The sequence below is a fragment of the Marmota monax genome, unplaced genomic scaffold, assembly GCF_021218885.2.
Source record: "Marmota monax isolate L192 unplaced genomic scaffold, Marmota_monax_Labrador192_F-V1.1 WCK01_AAM20220418_F8-fsc00070, whole genome shotgun sequence".
NCBI lineage: Eukaryota > Metazoa > Chordata > Mammalia > Rodentia > Sciuridae > Marmota > Marmota monax.
The window spans coordinates 5,675,285-5,695,743 of record NW_026692116.1 but is presented as its reverse complement, the minus strand read 5'-3'; the positions used below and the strand labels follow the sequence as shown (position 1 = coordinate 5,695,743).

The 20,459-nt window shown below is 34.1% G+C and overlaps 1 protein-coding gene across 15 annotated transcripts in view; it reads right to left on the bottom strand.

The window, feature by feature from the left end:
* Tlcd4 (TLC domain containing 4) overlaps window positions 1-20,459 on the bottom strand; it is an 89,635-nt gene that overhangs the window by 35,788 nt on the left and 33,388 nt on the right. For 13 of the 15 annotated variants that reach the window (XM_058585390.1, XM_046462250.2, XM_058585373.1 and 10 more), the window contains 2 exons: window positions 12,140-12,213; window positions 1,082-4,525 (listed from right to left, as the gene is read on the bottom strand). In XM_058585390.1, the coding sequence (XP_058441373.1) occupies window positions 4,207-4,525; window positions 12,140-12,213 (393 nt within the window). In that variant the 3' untranslated portion in view covers window positions 1,082-4,206. Of the gene's footprint in view, window positions 1-1,081; window positions 4,526-12,139; window positions 12,214-20,459 lie in introns of those variants that run through there. The other 2 variants (XM_058585395.1, XM_058585394.1) reach the window with 1 other exon arrangement.

Below are 20,459 nucleotides of genomic sequence, written 5' to 3'. Positions count from 1 at the left end.
CTAGTAAACTTGTTTTTGTGAATATTACCATAACAAAGATTGCTGTATGGAAGAGCAGGACTTTAAAAACTGTTAGAAGTCAGATCTCCCCCTCATAACAGAGTTAGGTCAGTTCTCCACAATCCCCTTGTGTCATGGGATCTAAGAAAATTTACATAATTACATGCCTACAATAAATCCCCAGCTGAAACACTTTACAAAACTTATTGCTAAACCAGTTTAAGAAAGAGATTACAGATGTTTCTTAATAAAACCATAATTAGCTTTGCTTTGTGTTATAAACAGGTATTAAACGCTCAACAGCTTCCTGTAGCCTCTTAATAAGTTGTGGTTTGTCTGATCTCTACTTAAACTTACTACAAAGCTTTTTAAAATGACAGAACCTATTTGTAAACCTTTAAATTTTCCAGCAGACTGAGGAGCTTACAGATGAACTGGAATGTCTCAGAAGTGAACACAAAAAAGTGTCAGCATGAGGAAGAGAGGTGCTGATGAAGTTTTGGGGGTATCAGGAGGAAGTGATGGATGGGCTAGAAGGACTCACAAAAGTTTCTGGATCTGGGAGAACCCTCATCTTTTAAGGGAAAAGCAGTCTCAGTGTCCCTCCAACTCCAGATCCTGTGAGCATTTTGTATTCCTATCATATTTTTGCATCAGAATTCATTTTCAGGGCTGGGGCTACAGCTCAGTTGTAGAGTGCATGCATGGCATGCACAAGGCCCTTCATTCAATCCTCAGCACCAAAATACAAACAGAATTCATTTCCAGTAGCTTTTAGTACAAGTGAGCTGTGGTTAAGGCTGGGAGGTGTGTGTGCCTTCCTGTCTCTGCACACAGAAAGGGTCCTACTGTTGTGCTGGCTCTGACGTATTGAAAGACATTGAGCCACTCCTCAAATAAAATGACATATTCGCTCTTATGGAATCCAAAACATATACCAAAATATAAGCTTCTATTATGTATAATTGGTGATGTCAACAAATAAGTGGGCTTTCAATTTCATGCAACAGAGTAAACCACTAAACGCCAATCCAGATGTATATTTACATATTTGGAGTTAAGAGCAACATAGAAACAGAAATTTATTCAAATATTTATTTTAATAGGGTCTTTTGGAACATGTTTATTTTCCTTAAAGATGAAACAAAAGAAACATGCACATTACAACAGTTCTTTCCCCTATGTATCTCCATGAGAACAATGTTTCTAAGAACATTATGAGCCGCTGACAGTAAAACACATCTTTCATACCATAAAGAACATTTTCCAATACATCTCAGAGAAGGTGTAAAAGTTTAAAACTGTCACTTTAGTAAAAACCTGATTCAAGTCAAAGAAATTTTAAAATTAAGGATTTGATTCAAATACCTATAAATTAGTCAGTTTTTAAAAACCAGATCTTTAAGACAGTACTGGGTCATCCACAATATATGAGTCACTCTTAGAGATGATAACAATGTAACTATCATTTCACTAACAGAGAATTAGTCTATAAAATAACAACACTTAGAATAAAAAATGTCAACATACTATAGGGTAATTTAAGCTTGAGTTAATTTCTTTGCACTCACATGTAACTTTGTTTTGAGTTTTAAAATAAATGCAAGTAATCCTTAAAAACATTTTGGGCATAAGAATGCAAACCCTTATAAACTCAAGTTCACAATTTTTAAATTCTTACAAATAAAACATTTAATGCAGAATCTGTAATCTTGCAAGCTAACAGCTGATTTTCATTCATTTTTAAGTTTCACAAGAACTTTTGTTTTCTAGAATACAACACAGGTTGTCACGAATTTTCTAGAAAAATAGAATTGCTTAAAAATTTATACCACTTTGCATTTATTTTCTATAAATATTTTAATAGTTATTAAATATCAGAATGCCTGATAGAATCATTTAAATTAATCCATGTAGCCAAAATACTAAATATCTAAAATGTCTAGCAAAAGTTTGTCATTTAACAAATGAAAATTTGTTGTTTAATAAATGATATGTTCTGTCTTCATTTATATTTTAGGTAGATGGATACAACTGCAGAATAGCAAAGTATAGCTCCTGTAAAGATCTGACTTAAAGAAGCTTAGTAGTTTGCCGTGACATTTCCATTTCATATATTCTGTATGTAAAAATGTCCAGCACTACTTCTGAATACTGAATATGGATACTGAATTAACTGTCATGTAGCCAACCTAAGGATTGCTAAGAGAACAACAAGCCTTAGTTTAAAACTTTGATATTTTAAATATAATTATTTAATGAGTAGCTTTGCCAATCAGTGAAAGATAATGTCAGTGACAATAAAAAAGAAGTTGAAAGCATGAAACAACTATTGAAACTGCTATATGGAGACTCACTAACATAGCTTTATATTTTTGTCACTTTGATGGTGGGTTTAAAATCTGTGTTCAGAATTATAGAAATATGCAAAGAGTCAAAAATATTTATTTCAACATTTACTTTCTAAAGAAACAATTTCCAAAATAGTTTTGCAATATAAATGTCTTCCTTTTTTAAAAAAAGCTACTTTGCTTGCAAAAGAGCAAGGACAAGACAAAAATCACTTGTTTTGTACACCCTCACCCTCTAGATAACCAGTACATATTTAAATGCCTCTGATGTGGGCAGCAATAAATTTAGTAACCAATTATCAATGTAATATTAACTGCTTTAAAAATAAATACCTACAATTTGCATTACTTTGTCTTCAAAAAATAAATGTACCAATCAACCTTATTTTATCATTTAGTTATTGACTGAGATTTTGATTTGTCTTTGAGTTCTAGAACTTATCAGGCTCTATCTGCATTGGACAGTCAAATTAAAAGTATTGATGATATTCAGCTAACCTCCTTTCATCATCCTAACATGAGCAATGAAAATGAATCAAACATTATCCTTTAAACCCAGAAACAATGGATTAGATCTTTAGGTTCGGGTTTAATTAAGTTCAAGTATTCACCACTAGTTGAACTAAATCGTTTTTTTTTTTTTTTAAGTAAGAACAATCATTAAAGTCAAGTACTTGCAATAAATAAATAAAAATATTAAGAACTAAATATATAATTCTATATTTGGATTGCAAGAAACAAAGTGAACACACACATATATACACACACACAGAAAAATAGTCATTTATCTTCACATAAGACAATAATTTTGAAAACCAGAATGCTTGGATTAAATTACCTTATTTCCCTCCTGCTCTTTAAGAAAAAATCAAAGCAAGCATGAGAATAAATTGTGAATAAAGTAAATACTGATTTTTTTTTTTTTTTTAGTTTTGGTTTCACCAAAAAGAGGACTATTTTAGGGGCAGAGCAAATCCATATTGCATAAAACTGGTATTGGTGATGATGGGTTCTGAACTTGGGGAGATTTTGCAAATATAAATATTTTTTTCATAGAAAAAGTGCAAGGGAAGCAGACAAACAGTAATATTAAAACTTTTTTCTTAATGATTCCTCCTATCAGCCTAAGTGGTCATGTACCAACATGCATTTCTAGAAGAAGAAATTTATCCACTAAGGAGGTTTATAATGTCTGTCATAAGAGATAATTTAATAAAATACTAAAAATAGAAGAAAGTGACATCTAAAAAACTGTAAAATGCAGAAGTATTTTCTAATAATTAAACTAATGAAATATTCCAAAGTGAGTAAAATCCTTCATTATTAATAGATGAATGTATATCTGAAATGAAAAAAAGTCATTTCTAATAACCTAGGAAAAGAACATGTCAACAATTTAGAAATTAACCCCCATATAGGCGTTGACATGAGAAGAGTGCAGCATAACAAAATGTTGAGTGCTATTTACAGATTTCAAAATAGTTCCCATCCTTTCTGCAAAATTGGTGACACATCAAGTGTGCCAAATCATCACAGTCCTCTTTCCACATAGAAAAATACCAGTGCAGGCCAAAAGATTTCTGGAAAAATTCACCACACTTATAATTTTTATTTAAACCTTTAAGATTTTAACCATGCTTATAATGCAGAAGAAAAGAGGAAATCTTGGAATGAAAACTAAATTTTAGTTTCTCTTTTCTAAAGGTTAAAAAGAATGACACTGAAACCCTGAATAACAATTATAATTAATAACAAAGCACAAGAACATGCCAAGATTTCATCCTATTAGTAGGTATAATGCTGGGTAGTAATGAGGATTGCTTATCTAAATGAAGGTGTTTGACAAAGCACACCTTTAGTCAACTTTTCCATTCTGAAGACGATTGTTGGCTTTCTCTTGTCTCATGAGAGAGATGACTTTGATGCACCCTTTTGAAATTTTGATCATCCACATGACATTCATCACATCCAAAACAATACAAGTAAAAATCCAGGAATACTGGATTAAACATCCAAGCCTTCTGTAGGGTTCTGTTCCATACACGGCAAGCATGAAGCCATACAAAGGAGGTATTGCTACTATCCGCACGACAAAGAATACCACCGTCATGAGAATTCCATTGATGACGTTAGCTTTGGAAAATTTAGAATACTTCAGAGTTTCAAAGAACCATCTGCAAAGAGAATTAAAGAATCATCATATTCTGAAAAGCTGGGAGTTAACCATCTTAATTTTATGTTTCAGTTTTTAAAGTCAGGGAACATCCTCTTAAGGTATAAACCTTATTATAAGTGGAAAGGCAGAAAGCTAGAACAGCTTGCACAATACTGGAAAGAACAAATCTGGGGGACAGGCAGCACCCACTCCGGCTCTTACTGTAAAGCTGCAGCATGAGACAGCATGGCACTGGTGAAGAAATGGGTGAATAAAACCAAGAACAGAAGAAAAAGCTCAGAAATAGCCCCACTCAGATATACTTGAGATGATTTTGGACAAAGTCATTTAGTGAAAAAAATGTGCAAAACTGTATGTCCATATGCAGAAAAAAGAACTTAGGCAGAGAACTTACAGTTCGTTCATAAATTAACTCAAATTGGCTTAAAGGCCTACTTATAAAGTACAAAATTACAAAAATTTCCAGAAGAAAACACAGGGAAAAATATCCACATGATCTCAGGTTGGCTGGTTTTTAGATAACATCACCAAAAATGCAATCTATGAAAGAGAGACATTGGTAAGCTGGACTTCACTAAAATAAAAAACTCACTCTGTGAAAGACACTATTAAGAGAATAAAAATACAATTATATGCTGGGAGAAAATATTTAGTGCACACATATATGATAAAAGTGTATGAATCCAACATATACAAAGACTTCAAAAGCTAAGCACCAAAAAAACAAATAACCCAATCAACAAATGGGCCAAAGACCTGAACAGACACTTCTCAGAAGAGGATATACAATCAATCAACAAATATAGAAAAAATGCTCATCATCTAAAACAATCAGAGAAATACAAATCAAAACTACTCTAAGATATCATCTCACTCTAGTCAGAATGGCAGCTATTAGGAAGACAAACAACAAGTGTTGGCGAGGATGTGGGGAAAAAGGTACACTCATACATTGCTGGTGGGACTGCACATTGGTGCAGCCAATATAGAAAGCAATATGGAGATTCCTTGGAAATCTGGGAATGGAACCACCATTTGACCCAGCTATCCCTCTCCTCAGTCTACACCTAAAGAACTTAAAAACAGCATACTACAGGGACACAGCCACATCAATGTTTATAGCAGCACAATTTACAATAGTTAAACTGTGGAACCAACCTAAATGCCCTTCAGTGGATGAATGGATAAAAAATATGTGGCATATATATACAATAGAATTTTACTCAGCAATAAAAGAGAATAAAATCATGGCATTTGCAGGTAAATGGATGGCACTGGAGAAGATAATGCTAAGTGAAGTTAGCCAACCTCAAAAAAACAAATGCCGAATGTTTTCTCTGATATAAGGAAGCTGACTAATAGTGGGGTAGGGAGCGGGAGCATGGGAGGAATAGATGAATTCTAGATAGGGCAGAGGGGTAGAAGGGAAAGGTAGGAGGCAGGGGATTAGCAAGAATGGTGGAATGTGATGGATATCATTATCCAAAGTATATGTATGAAGACATGAATTGGGTGTCAAGCTACTTTTTATACAAACAGAGATATCAAAAATTGTGGTACATATATATGTGTAATAAGAATTGTAATGCAAAAAAAGTACATGTATAAAGACATGAACTGGCGTGAACATACTTTATATATAAAGATATGAAAAACTGTGCTCTATATATGTAATAAGAATTGTAATGCATTCCGCCGTTGTGTATTTAAAAAAAATAAAATCAATTACATAAAAAAGAATTCAACATATACAATGACTCACCAATATGCAAAATATCCAACTAAAGCTAAGGCAAAAGATCTTAAACATCTTTTTAGAGAAGAAGGGAAACAAGCACATGAAAAGATGCTTAATGTAGGGTATAGTAGCTCACATCCATAGTCCCAGCTATTTGAGACACTGCGGTGAGAGGATCATCTGAGCTCAGGGAGTTTAAGACTAACCTGGGCAACACAGTGAGACTGTAACTAAAAACAAAACACAAACAAACAACAGTCAGCATTGTATTAGGAAAATACAAATAAAATGAGATGCTACTATATAGCCATAAAATGGTTAAAACAACAACAACAACAAAAAAAAAAAAAAAAAAACAAGTGCTAATGAGGATGTAGACCAACAGGATACTCATTGATTGCTGGTGGGAATGCAAAATTGTAGCCTCTTTAGAAGATGGTTTATAGCCCCATCCAGCAATTACATTCATATTTTTCCAACTAATCAAAACTTAGTAAATAAATGTTGCTTTTATTTGAAGCACAAGTGAGAGGTACTCAACCCAGCCTAGAAAGAGATGGGGATTAGTGATAAAAATGATCTCTGGGTTGAGTGCTGAAGAATGACTAAGATGACAGGAGGCCCTTGACAGGAAATGGAAAAGTTGGCATGACATCAGATTTTTGGGAAAATGTGCCAGAAAGAGGTAAGACAGCTCCTCTTGGAGAGCTTTCTGTGTGATGTTAAAGACTCATACTATATTCTGTAAGCAGCAGGATCCACTGAGGGGTTTCAACCAGGAGAGCTGCATATTATCTTCACTGTAGACAATAATAATATCAATGAGAGAAGAAAGGGGGACAAGACTGGAGGCAGGTGTATGGTCTAGAGCAGACATCAGCAAACCTTTTGAAAAAGAGTCAGAAAGTGACATAAATGTCACTGCCTCTGGAGACCATACATTTTCTGTCACCACTACGAAGCCTTGCTGTCCTCAGAAGAAAGCAGTCATGGTAAACAAAGGAACATAGATGTGTACCAGCAAAACTTTATTTACAAAACAGCAGTAGGGTTAGCTCACAAGGCATAGTTTTCCAAGCTAGTCTAGAGTAGCACCGTTCAAAGGAAATTTTCGCAACAATGAAAATGCTCCTTTTGATATGCTGCTCAATTCAGTAGCCTTGGACCACATGGGGCTATGAAGTCAGACTAAGGAACTGATTTTTAAGTTTTAATTAATTTAAATATAAACAGTCATATAGGTTGAACATCCTAATCATAAAAACCCTAAATCTGAAACTTTTTGAGAATTGACACAGTGATATAAGTGGGAAATTCCACATGTCACCCATGTGATGGGTAATAGTCAAAATGCAGGTATACTACAAATATTATATAAATTCTCTGTAGGCTCTGTGTATAGAGTGTATGTGAAACATAAATGAATGTCATGTTCAGACTTGAGTGTCTTCCCCAAGATGTGCACATGTGCACATTATGTGCATATGCAAGTATTCCAAAATCCTAAAAAGTCTGAAATCTGAAACACCTGTGGTCCCGAGCATTTCAGAGAAGGGCTACTTTACATATATTGTAGCTCATGGTGACTCTGCTGGACAGTGCAGAGTTAGAAGCAGGTAAGGCAATGTGGGCAAGGTGGTGATGAACTAGGGCACCAATAGTAGAGATGGAAAAGAGGTAGCAGAGGTAAGAAACATAGTGACAGAACAGATGAGGAAGAAACAGGATGATTCCCACATGTTGAACAGGAGCAACTGGGAAGAGGGCCAGATGTCAATCATGAGACACAGGGAGAGATATGTGGCATTATTTTAGACATGCTGAATCTATTATAAAACCTAATAATATAAAACATGTGACTATGATACAAAGACAACATATAATCATAAAAGCCTTTCCTTTGGTTTGGGGATTGGGGGTTTAGAATTTGAAGGGTGGGTAATTTTTTTAAGTTTGGGGGGAGGAATGCTTGGGAGGCTGAGACAAGAGGATTACAAGTTTGAGACCAGCCTTACCAACTTAGTGAGACCCTGTCTCAAAATAAAAAATAGAAAGGGTTACGGGTGTAGCTTATTAGTAAAGTTCCTCTGGGTTCAATACCCAGTACCCCCAAAACAATTGGGGGAAAATGAAAGATATGGGAGAAACAAAGGAAGAAACGTGAAAACAACCCTCAAGTAGTAGACAGACTATAAAACTTCGTCTGAGTACTAAGAAATGTGGCTGGAAACAGAGCACATCACAGAGAACTTCCAAAGCCAAAGCGAGCAGAATAAACAGGATGTGATTTGTAGTCAGAAAATAGGTATTGAAAGTGGAACTAGGAAAGATGACTCTGGTAGCAGTGTGAGGAGAAGGTTGAGAGAGGAAGAACCTGGAATTAGGCAATTCAGTCAGAAAGCTCTGAAGTGATGGAAGCAGTGCAAATCCTGAAGGCCTAAACAGGGACCATGGACATGGAAAGAGGGACAGCCAAACAATTCACAAAAAAAGAACTACCAGACATTGTTAAATGAGAAGCATGGTAGAGGATAACAATAAAGCCAATGTCAAAAATGAACAACTCCCTCCCTCTTTCAGTGCCTTGAGGGTAGGTTATACTTCAAGTCATGCTTTCAAGAACAGAATATGGGGGGCCAGAAGTCTATAATGGAGGAATCTGGCAAAAAACACCACCTCAACCAAGTGTTAAAGGTCAATATCTCCAGTGATATCATGGAGTTATAAAAAACCCCTGATAAGGAATGACAAGAAGAGTCCTTCACCTCTGTGGGGGTATTTCTGAAGTCCTGTAAGTTGTGTCTATTCATGAGCTAAGCACCCAAAGAACTCAGATTGGGGAACATTCTGTGAGAAAACTTGCCAGTACTCCATAACAAGGAGTCAAGAGCAAGAAAAATAAGAAAAGACTAAGAAACTGTTACAGATCAGAAGAGATTGTGAGGACATTTCCCCAGATTGAGGAGACAACAAAATGCAGTGTGGCACTCTGGTATGGACCCTAGAGCAGACGGAGGACACTAATAGAACAACTGATGAGGCCTAAAAGGTCTGGAATTTACTTAACAGTAACATATCAGCGCTAGGTTCTTAGTTTTGACAAATGTTTTATGGTAATATAAATGTTAACCTTGAGAAAACTAGGCAAGGAGTATGTGTGAGTTCTGATCTATCTTTGCAATTTGTCTATAAATCTAAAAATTTTTAAATGATCAATTTTAACAAAAATTTTAAAAAGCACTCATTTACAATAATATCAAAAAAGATACTCATGAATAAATTTAGTCAAAGGGGTAAAGATGTGTATACTTAAAACTATAATACATGTTAAAAGAAATCATAGATCTAAATTAATGGAAAGACATTATGTGCCCAAAGATTAGACTGATTTGCACACCACCAATGGAACAGAATAGAGAGATCAGAAGTAATCCCTTCCATATCTGGCTAAGTGACCAATGATAAGGATACTGAGACTATGCAATGGAGAAAGGACCGTCTCTTCAACACATGGTGCTGGGCACACCAAACATCCACATACAAAAAAATGAACCCTTACCTTATATTACTTATAAATTTTAACTCAAAATGGATTGAAGACTGAAATTTAAGATCAAATTATAGAACTCCTAGAAGAAAATATAAGGAAAAGCTTCAGGGCATTAGATTTGGCAATGGTTTCTTGATATGACACCAAAAGCACAGGCAACAAAATATAAAAACAGAAAAATAGAACTACAACAACCCTAAAAACTTCTGCACACGAAAGGGAACAATCATCAGAATGAAAAACCAATCTATGAATGCAATAATATCTTATAAATCATATATCTGATAATTTAAAAATAAAAATCTAAACAACCCAATTAACAAATGGGCAAATAAATAATTTTATTTGAATAAATAATTTTGAATTTGAATAAATAATTTTTCAAAGAAGAAACACAAATGGCCAATAAGTATATGCAGATACTTGTTTTTGGAAATGAGGTATCCCCCAAAAGCTTCTGTGATAATGCAGGGATAATTCAGAGCTGAAATGACTGAGAGCTGTAAGCTAATCACTCCATCCTAATTTGAGTGTAATAACCACATTTGAATTTGGTAACTGTAGGTAGGTGGGCATAGTTGGAGGAGGTGTGTCTCTGGGGACACACCTTCCCTGCAGCCTCTTCCTTTTTCCCCCTGATTCCTGTCAAGTCAGGGGAGGACCAGCTTTCCTCTGCCACACTTGTGCCATGGTGTTGTTCTGTCTCATCTTGGACTCAGAGCAATGAAGTCGGCTGACCATGGACTGAACCTCTGAAACCATGAACCAAAATAAACTATTCTTCCTCTAAGTTGTTCTTGTCAGGTATTTTGGTCACAGTGATGAAAACCTGAACAATACAATACTCAATATTATGAATCACAGAAAAATGCAAATCAAAACCACGAGATATTGCTTCACGTCCATTAAAATGGAAGCTAGCAAAATGATAGAAAATAACAAGTGTTGGGGAGGACATGAAGAAACTGGAACCTTTGTGCACTGTTGCTAGGAATAAAAAAAATGTACCTACTCTGGAAAACAGTGTGGAAATTCCCTAAAAAACTAAAAATGAAACTACTATATAATTCAGCAACCCTACTTATGAATATATGTCCAAAAGGATTCAGAACAGGATCTCAAAGATTTATCTACATACCCATGTGCAGTGCAGCATTATTTACAATAGCCAAGAGGGGCAAGCAATTTAAATGACCATGGAAGGATGAGCAGATAAAGCAAATGTAGCATATAGATACAAAAGAATAGGTTTGGCTTTAAAAAAGGAAATCCTATCACATGCTACAATATGATGAATATTGAGGACAATATGCTAAGCTAAATAAACCAGTCACAAAAGGACAAACACTCTATGGACCATTAAAATGGAATTCTAAAGTAGTTTTGGGGAGGGGGAACTAGTGTTTAATGAATATAATCTAGATTTTTCAAGATAAAAGACCTAGAGATCTGTTACACAACAACATATTTAATACTATTGAGTATACTTAACACTACTGAACTGTATTTTTGAAAATGGTTAGGACAGCCAGGAGTAGTGGCATATGCCTGTAATCCAGCAGCTCAGGAGGCTGAGGCAGAAGGATCACAAGTTCAAAGCCAGCCTCAGCAAAAGCAAGGCTCTAAGCAACTCATTGAGACCCTATCTCTAAATAAAATACAAAATAGGGAGGGGGATGTGGCTCAGTGATCAAGTGCCCCTGAGTTCAATCCCTGGCATCCCCATAAAAAAATGATTAGAATGGTTAAAAACATTCTCTAGCAATAGCTATCAATATTATACATTGTTAGTTACTTATGCTGAGTCCATATATGAAATAAAACTAGCCTTTTAAATATTTTTTGAAAAGTGAAAATTAAAAAGTTGTTTTTTTTAATGAGAGTCAAAGATAGTGTTGATATCACAATTTGGGGACAGAAAGGGTACTAGTGTCAGGAATATAAACTGAACCTAAGATGAGCCAGAATGATGCCATGAAGAATCTCCACTGAATTCTAAGATGCAGTGAATACAGTTCACTGTGCAGTGTACATCATGAAGGGTAAAAGAATGAATGCCCTGGAACCAGGCATAAAGCACAGTCTAGTGCAAAGAAAGCTGGGTTCAAAAACTACTACCACCACTTACCAGCAGGGGAACCTTGGATAAGTTAACCAACTGAACCTTTCCAAGGCTCATTTTCCTCATGTGGACAATGGTGACAATAACTCATACCACATCTTCTCATTTTTTATATGGTAGGTTTTGCATCTTGAGGAAAAAGTTTTTTTAAACTAAAAATAAGCAGCACAACTTTTAAATAATTAATGATAGTGTAACCTACCGCTGATTTACGAAAGGGCTGGAAAGCTCTGCAAGCAGGCGGAAATTCGCAACATATACCAGCACTCCATCTTTCTAGATGATAAATATAAAATACAATGTCAGGGATAACATGCTTATCAAAATGTCCAAATACTTTAGAAATACTCAACAGCTTCTGCGCATTACATATCAGTATGGAAACAGACCAAGAAGTTTTCTACCTTTTACTACTTAACTGGTTTTCCTCACAAGAATTTAGAAATGTCCTTAGAATTCAACAATATTTTTAAAAGACAGTATACAGTATGCTTAAGTTTACTTATAGCATTTAATGTTCATTTATGAAAACAGGTTTCAAGCAGTTTTCTCATGCTGAATGCTTAACCAATGAACCCTGTATTTAACCTTTATGACAGCATCCTTGAACTACTGAAGAAAGAATGATCACAAAGTAGTATGAAATTTCAGAAGGTGAGGAATTTTAACAGCACTTAAGTATCTAATAGGAACTCATTTTTATATCCATTATTAAGCAGAAGTACCTCTTAAAAATCCTAAAAGCACAATTATACTAAATAAACATATTTAAGTTTGTGAGTAGATACATATTTGTCAAATATAACAACATGTCAAGTCTTGTCTATCATAATCGACCTAAAAAATACACCATCAGTCAAAAGATCCTCAAGGTAAAACACATACCTTGGGGACCTTTCTAAATTTAAACATAATATTGAGTACATTCTACCAAGTTAATAACATGAAAAGTACAGTAGAGTTAATAAACATTCAAAAGTAAACCAAAAGTATACGTTCCAAGAATTTTATCTAATGTGCTTTAAAAATTACCTAATTAAAAATTAGGTAAATGGAGTCACTCCATTTCTTTAAATTAAATCATAATTATAATTACATCTCAAAAAAAAACCCCAAATCCTACCTACCCTAATACATTAGATACACACACACAACTTGGGAAACTATTTTTCTATTTTTCTACTGGATATACCATATTAAATAGGAACAGCATGAAGAATTAAAAAATTAAGTGAACTTTTTATTTGAAGATTTTTAGTATCTATTAATCGAAATTATTTTAGAAATTTAAAATTCAAAGCTAAATTAACTTTTCAAAGGTCAACGACTTTTTAATTTAATTTTTTATAGAAATGGAGCACAACTTTTCATTTCTCTGGTTGTATATGATGTAGAGTCACACTTTGCACTTATACCCGCAACATAAGATAATGATGTCTGTCTTATTCCACCATCTTTCTCCCCACACCCAGACGCACACACCCCCTTCTGCCCAATCCAAGTTCCTGCGGTCTTCCCTTGCCACCCCCCATTATGGATCACTTATCAGAGAAAACATTTGGCCTTTGGTTTTTTGGGATTGGCTTACTTTGCTTAGCACAATATTCTCCAACTCTATCCATTTACCTGTAAATCCTATAATTTCATTCTTTTTTATGGCTGAGTAATATTCTGTTGTGTATATATCCCACAGTTTCTTTTTTATTATTATTTTTTAGTTGAACACAATATCTTTATTTATTTTTATGTGGTGCTGAGGATCGAACCCAGGGCCTCACACGTGCTAGGTGAGCGCTCTACCACTGAGCCACAACCCCAGCCCCAATATCCCTCAGTTTCTTTATCTATTCATCCATTGAAGGGCATCTAGGTGGGTTCCAATTTAGCTATTGTGAGTTGAGCTGCTATAAACATTAAGATGGCTGCATCACTGTAGTATGCTGATTTTAAGTCCTTTGGGTATAGACCAAGGAGTGGGATAGCTGGGTCAAATGAGGGTTCCATTCCAAGTTTTTCTAAGGAATCTCTATACTGCTTTCCAAAGTGGTTGCACCATTTTGCAATCCCACCAGCAATGAATCACTTCATCTTTTTCCCCACATCCTCGCCGGCACTTATTGTGCTTGAATTCTTGATAATTGCCATACTGACTGGCATGAGATAAAATCTTAGTTTTGACTTACATTTCTCTAATTGCTAGAGATGTTGAATATTTTTTCATATATTTGTTGACCAACTGTATATCTTCTCCTATGAAGTATCTGCTCTTTTCCTTAGCCCATTTATTGATTGTGTTATTTGTTTTTTTAGCTAACAACTTTTTATAATGTCAAATTCATTCTCTTTAATGATACTGGAATGGATGATGAGTAAGAAGGGAGGAAGGATGGCCAAAGAGACAAAAAGTAACAGACCAGGTGAACCCTGTATGCACAGGAGGGCAACCAACCTTGGAGAGTCAACCAGGAAAGTTATAGCAATTCCAAAACAAGTAAGTATGAGAAAGTAGTATATCCAGGTTTATTACCTTAAACAGAATATGGTGAACAGTTAACAGTGGCAATTAATGGCAATAACACTCATATAAGACAAACACTTTTGAAAAAAATTTAACAGTATTTATGTTTTTATTCATTTAACTCAGTTGGATATAACTGAGTAGTTAAAGTATAACTTTAATGTTAGTAGGTTATAGTACTATATACTTAAAAAAAAGAATATGTAACATGTTTTTTTAAATGTAAACATAGGGCTAACTGAAGTTATTATCTATCCATCCTGAATTAAAAACAAAACAAAAACAACGTAATCTCTGAATTGCCCACAGCCTTTAGGACATCCATCTTTCCTTGTATTCAACTAAGACAATTCAGATCAAACATAAAATTCACTTTGACTTACAGCTCTGCTCTTCAGCCCACATTATACCAATTCCTGGTGTTTGTCCAATATGGTGAGCTCAAGCTAAATATTCTCCCAATGAAGATGTCTGAGCATAGAATACTTAAGATTTTACTTCTAGCAACAGCAAGCTTTTAAAATTATAAAAAGTAATTTTCCACCTCTTCAGAAATGTCTATCCACTCTCTATCTCCAGGCTTTCTTTGGTAGACCAACTGTTAATAAGTCTCTTTGCATACATAAATTCATCATTTTCACCATTTCTATCTAAAACGTTTACCACTTTTATACACTCCAAAGCATACTGGATGGATTCCAAATTGTAAGTCCAGTTCAATGCACTATCCCTTTCTTACCTTATTTGTTTTAGTTTTGAAGCTGTCTCACTTCTAAAAACTGAGTGTTTCACCATATGAGTTTTGATAACACATAACATCATCAAATAACTTAGGTGTAGACAGCTTACCCTTTGCTAAATTCCTTAGGGCCTCCTCAAATATCACTAGTTTTGGAAACTGATGTTTATAAATGTCTGTTTTACTCTATATTTTTCTGCATTCTCATTCTCAACTTATTTCCAAATAAAGGATACTCTTTTGGCCACAACTCTGAAAATATGATTTTACAACACACTAACATATAATTTCTTTTTGTTGCTGGCAACAGTGACACCTATTTTGTAGGCACGTGTCTTCAGAGGATATTCTTCCTCTCCTGTTTCCACTAACTAAAAAATAACTGCAAATTTGGAGGAAATTTAAAAGTGACCAAAAACTATCATTATGAAAGCCTCAATATCAGTAAGCAAGTCACATCTATTCTTAGCAGTGTTATATGCAAAGGCATTTAGCAGGCAATATCTTTTTATTTTCTTTAGAAAGAAAATGACATTGTATTTCCATTTGCACTATCTGCTGAATAGGCAGGCAGATGAGCAAAATCTAATTTGTATCTGAACCTATCATCAACTTTGCTTCATATTTTCTTTAGCTTCTTTAAAATCCTTATAGAAATCAACACTTTGATTTGAAACTCCATTTTCTAAATCAAAGTGCCTAAGAGCTAGGGGAGCATGTTTTTGTTGCTGTGATTTGATGCAACAACTGATAAAGAGTATTAGAAAGTATGGCCACTGATAAGATCTGATAGAATCAGCTCTATATTAGAAAAGGTCAACACATCTCATCAACCCTCCACCCTTTTTGCCTATAGAATGTTTTAATTGCAACCTATGAATTAGTAAAATGTAACTTTATTTATTTTCATTCAGCAATCAAGGGAACAACAAAATAACACATGTATATTTATGTGGTATTGTCCAAGCTCATTCAATGCCTGTTATTTTCAACTATTTTTTTTTAAGATGACTAAAGTTCAGATTGATTTAGAATTACTTGTCTATTGCATCCTAGACTTGTGAGATACTGTCTCCTTAGGTGCTTTAAAAAAAACTATATATGTAACTATATATATATATATATATTATATATATATTATATATATATTATATATATTATATATATATTATATATATATAATATATATATATTGGTTGTAGTTAGACACAATATCTTCATTTTATTTATTTTTATGTGGTGCTGAGGATCAAACCTAGGGCTTCGTACATGCTAGGCGAGCACTCTACCACTGAACCACAATCTCAGCCCTCCTTAGGTGCTTTTCTGATTCCCCTACTATGCCTGTATTAGTTTGCTCAGAATATCATAACAAAAATAAACTGGATGGCTTAAACAGAAATGTATTGTCTCACAGTTCTGGAAGTAGAAATCCAAGATCAAGTGTCAACAGGGCCTTTAAAGGTGCTAGGGAAAGATCTATTCCAGGGCTTCTTGCAATTCCTTAGCTTTGATAGCCTAACTCTACACTTCACATGACTTTCTTGCTAAATACATGTCTAGGTCTAAATTCCCCCCTTTTATAAGGACATCAGTTACAGTATATTAACTCCAATATTAACTTAGCTAATCAAGTCTCCATTAACTCTATTTCCAAATAAAGTCAGTACAATGTATGAATTTTTGAGGGGGCATAATTCAACTCATAATGATGCCAAATACCAAATTCTTTTCTGCATATTGTATAGTATGCTTTATTTTGGTTATCTATCTAATTCAATTTTATGTCATTTTATATCATCCGTCTGATATAACATGTCTTATATACTAACATATAAAATAATGTTATATAGATTTCCACATATAATAATAACCTTTTCCAGTGATGTGTGGAACATTCTGGATTTGGCATATAACCATTCTAATTTTCATCATCTACACTCTTAGGAAATACACTAATATTCACAGTGTTATACTAGCTCTATGCTAAAACAGATCATAATAGCTAATAGAATGAGCAAAGTCAAAGATGGACTGCTGCTGCTTACAATTACATCACACTTGAATTTCATCCCTTAGAATCATGCAACAATGGATGACTCATTATTATGAACTACAAGCCAACTACATTATTTTCACATCACAGGAAGATGTTTCCCGAGATGCAGAATTTTCAGTGGTAGATGATAAAAATCAGCATAGCCTTGGGCAGGGCATTCCCAACTGTTTAACTATGAATTCATTTTAATATGTAATAGAAAACACATCTGCTGCAAGGAGACAAAGGGATGAGAAAAGGGCAAATGTATGACCTCTCTAACTCATCTAGCATTAAACAAGCACTTTAGAAATAGGAAACAAATTATCATTCACATTTTAAGTTCATGCATATTTTGTGTGCTTTTATAATAAAACAATCTTTGGTGACTTGTTCACAGGTTAGGTGAGTTTGTTCAGAAGAACTGGTTGTAATATTTGGTTAAGAAGAGGTTGGAAGAATAAATAACTGAGTTCAATTGTAGAAAATCCAACTAAAATAAGCAAGCTGAAATGTTCTGCCATTCTCTCTCACAGTTAAATTCTGCAGTGAATTAAGGCAAGGGAGAACTTTGAGTAGTACACAAGTAAAACATGATTCCTGGAAGGAAGAAAAATTGCAAGGAAAATGTTATTTTAGTGAAATTCTTATTTGAACCAAATTTTTAAATCTTGAAATATTTTATTAGTATAACTTTTTATAAGGTACTCATAAGTATAATAAACATACACTTTTCTTTCTTAAAGATAAATTCTCTCATTCATATCATTGTCCTTTTCTCCAGAGTTAAAAACAGCTCTTTCTTCCAGTCTATTTTTCCTATTTGTTTTAAGTCTATGGCATTCTATGTAAATATATACAACATTACAGAATATAACAGGCCAGATTTCTGCAAAATATTATGAGCTAATATGTTCCTAAGGTCAGCCAAAATCTTTGCTAAATCACTGTCCTTCACAGCTTTTCCAAAATGAGATCCATTACTAAAATTTATTCTTGTGGTATCTGAAATATTTTAAAACCCCCAAAGTTAGAGAAAACACTGAAAGCAGCCATAGCTTTTAGTCTTAAATTTTAAAAAATAATTCTGAAAATCTCTCTCTATAGTTAATGAAGTTTGCAAATGCAAAAACATATTCATGAAACACACTAGGGCTAAAGCATTATTTTAGAACTTAACAAATTACTTCTTCTAACTCCTTTCATGTTGGTATAGAATTAAAATGAACAATGAACCAAGTACCAAATTAGTATGAGATAAAGATTTAATTTATGATATTCTTTAAATATTAAAAGTTACTAAGAAAAACAGTAAATGTGCATGCTGTTTGCATCTAAACATCTTTGGTCAAAGTGATAATTCTCCACACCTTAAGGAAACTTTTTTTTGAATTTGTAAAAACTTGGCAAAACATCCTAGCCCTTCCCCTAATTTCTCTCTTTCTAAACACAGCTCCAGAATATATCACAGGAAGAGCTGACACCTTTCCCCAGTGTGTTTCCTCATGTTTGCTGACCTAGGAAGTCATCCCTACCTTTTTGTGCCAGTCTAAACACACATATTTCTGAAGGCTGATTTTAAGTCCTACATATCTCATAATCTTTCTTAGAAAATACAAAAGGGCATAATATATTGTGACAAATTTATGTGCAATTTATACAGGCTGTAAGAATATATATCAAATACTGTCAGTAGTTATCTATGGAGAATCAGGCTTAAAATTGTTTTACCTCCTAAGCCTCAAATTTCTGTAAACTCAGAAGTTTTTTAAATTCAAACATCTATATATGGAGGGAAAAATTAATACAATGGTCTTAGTAGTTCCTTAAGTTACTAGAGTATTAATGATTTATCACTGTGTGACATTTTGTTTTAATATTTTAATAGTTTCTTATCTCCTTAAGTGAAACTGCAGGTTCCGTGATACATTTCCATATCTCCTGCCCTCCGCCTTAGTTCAAAAATCACCCAGTTTTACCACTCCCATTAGTTCTAGTTACAACATCTGAATTAATCCTGAATAAGTCTATCCCTCTTCCACTTAATAATCCTTTCATAATTCAACAATTCAGAGCTATCATGTATTCTTCCTGTCTTTTCCAGACAAGACATCTCTAGGTCCTTCAATTATTTGTTATAAAAAAACAAGGTACCTGATGTTATCTCCCTTTTGCCGTTAACTGTCTGCTTTCCCTAGTGGCTCTCCTCTAAATGTATGCAAGATTACAGACACCAAATAATGAGGATACAGGTTGTGGTCTGTTATAGGAAAACTATAACATGTCCCAATTAGATACTATACCTCTCCTATTGGGGTCTTATAATTGAAGTGGCTTGGGTTTTTTTTGCTTTTGCTTTAAGTTGTGATGTACTATTGGTACAATTGAAATGTGATCATTTATCACTTCTAGGTCATTATTCCATTCATCTTACTTATAGATTATTAAACCTAAATATACAAAATTTATCACTATTAAGTTCCATCTATTTGTTTCAGCCTATTATCTTAGTAGCAAGCTTTTTAAAGAGTGTAGCACATTGTCCAACATCTCCTTCCTAAGTTTGTTCCAGTCATTTGATAAGCTTTTCCTTTAACTTTTTTATTGTGGTAAAATACACATAAATTATCCTCTTGACAACTTTTAAGTGTATGCTTCGGTGGCCTTAAATGCACTCATTGCACAACCATCAGCACTACATATCTCCAGAATGTTTTCAAATTCCCAAATTGCAACTCTGTACCCATTAAACAGTAATTTCCCCATTATTCCTTCTGTTCAGTCCTTGGTAACTTGGCATTCTATTTTTTGCCTCTAAGAATTTGATTATTCTAGGTACACATATACAAAGAATATGATGAGCTTGCTTTTTGAGAAAATCTAACAAAACACTAGAGTGGGCATGGCAGTCTTCTCCGCTGACAACTATTTTATCATCATATCCAAAGTCAATCCACCAACTGCTCTCTTTCCTGGGATTAAAAGGAAAATAGAATTCTAAAATCAAGTGAGCTTAGAGAAAGAAAAGGAGACAACTCTGTCAAGGTAATTCCACTATACAAAGCCAAGGCAATACTTTGCCCACAGAACAATGTGGAAAAGTAACAAAAGGACAAGAAAGGTGGGTAATGCCTGATTTGAGTTCTTAAACCAAAACTGAGGAAGGCCTTATAGGAGCTGTGCTATGCTTACAAGTTATTGGGATGATCACATCAGGTGTTCTATAT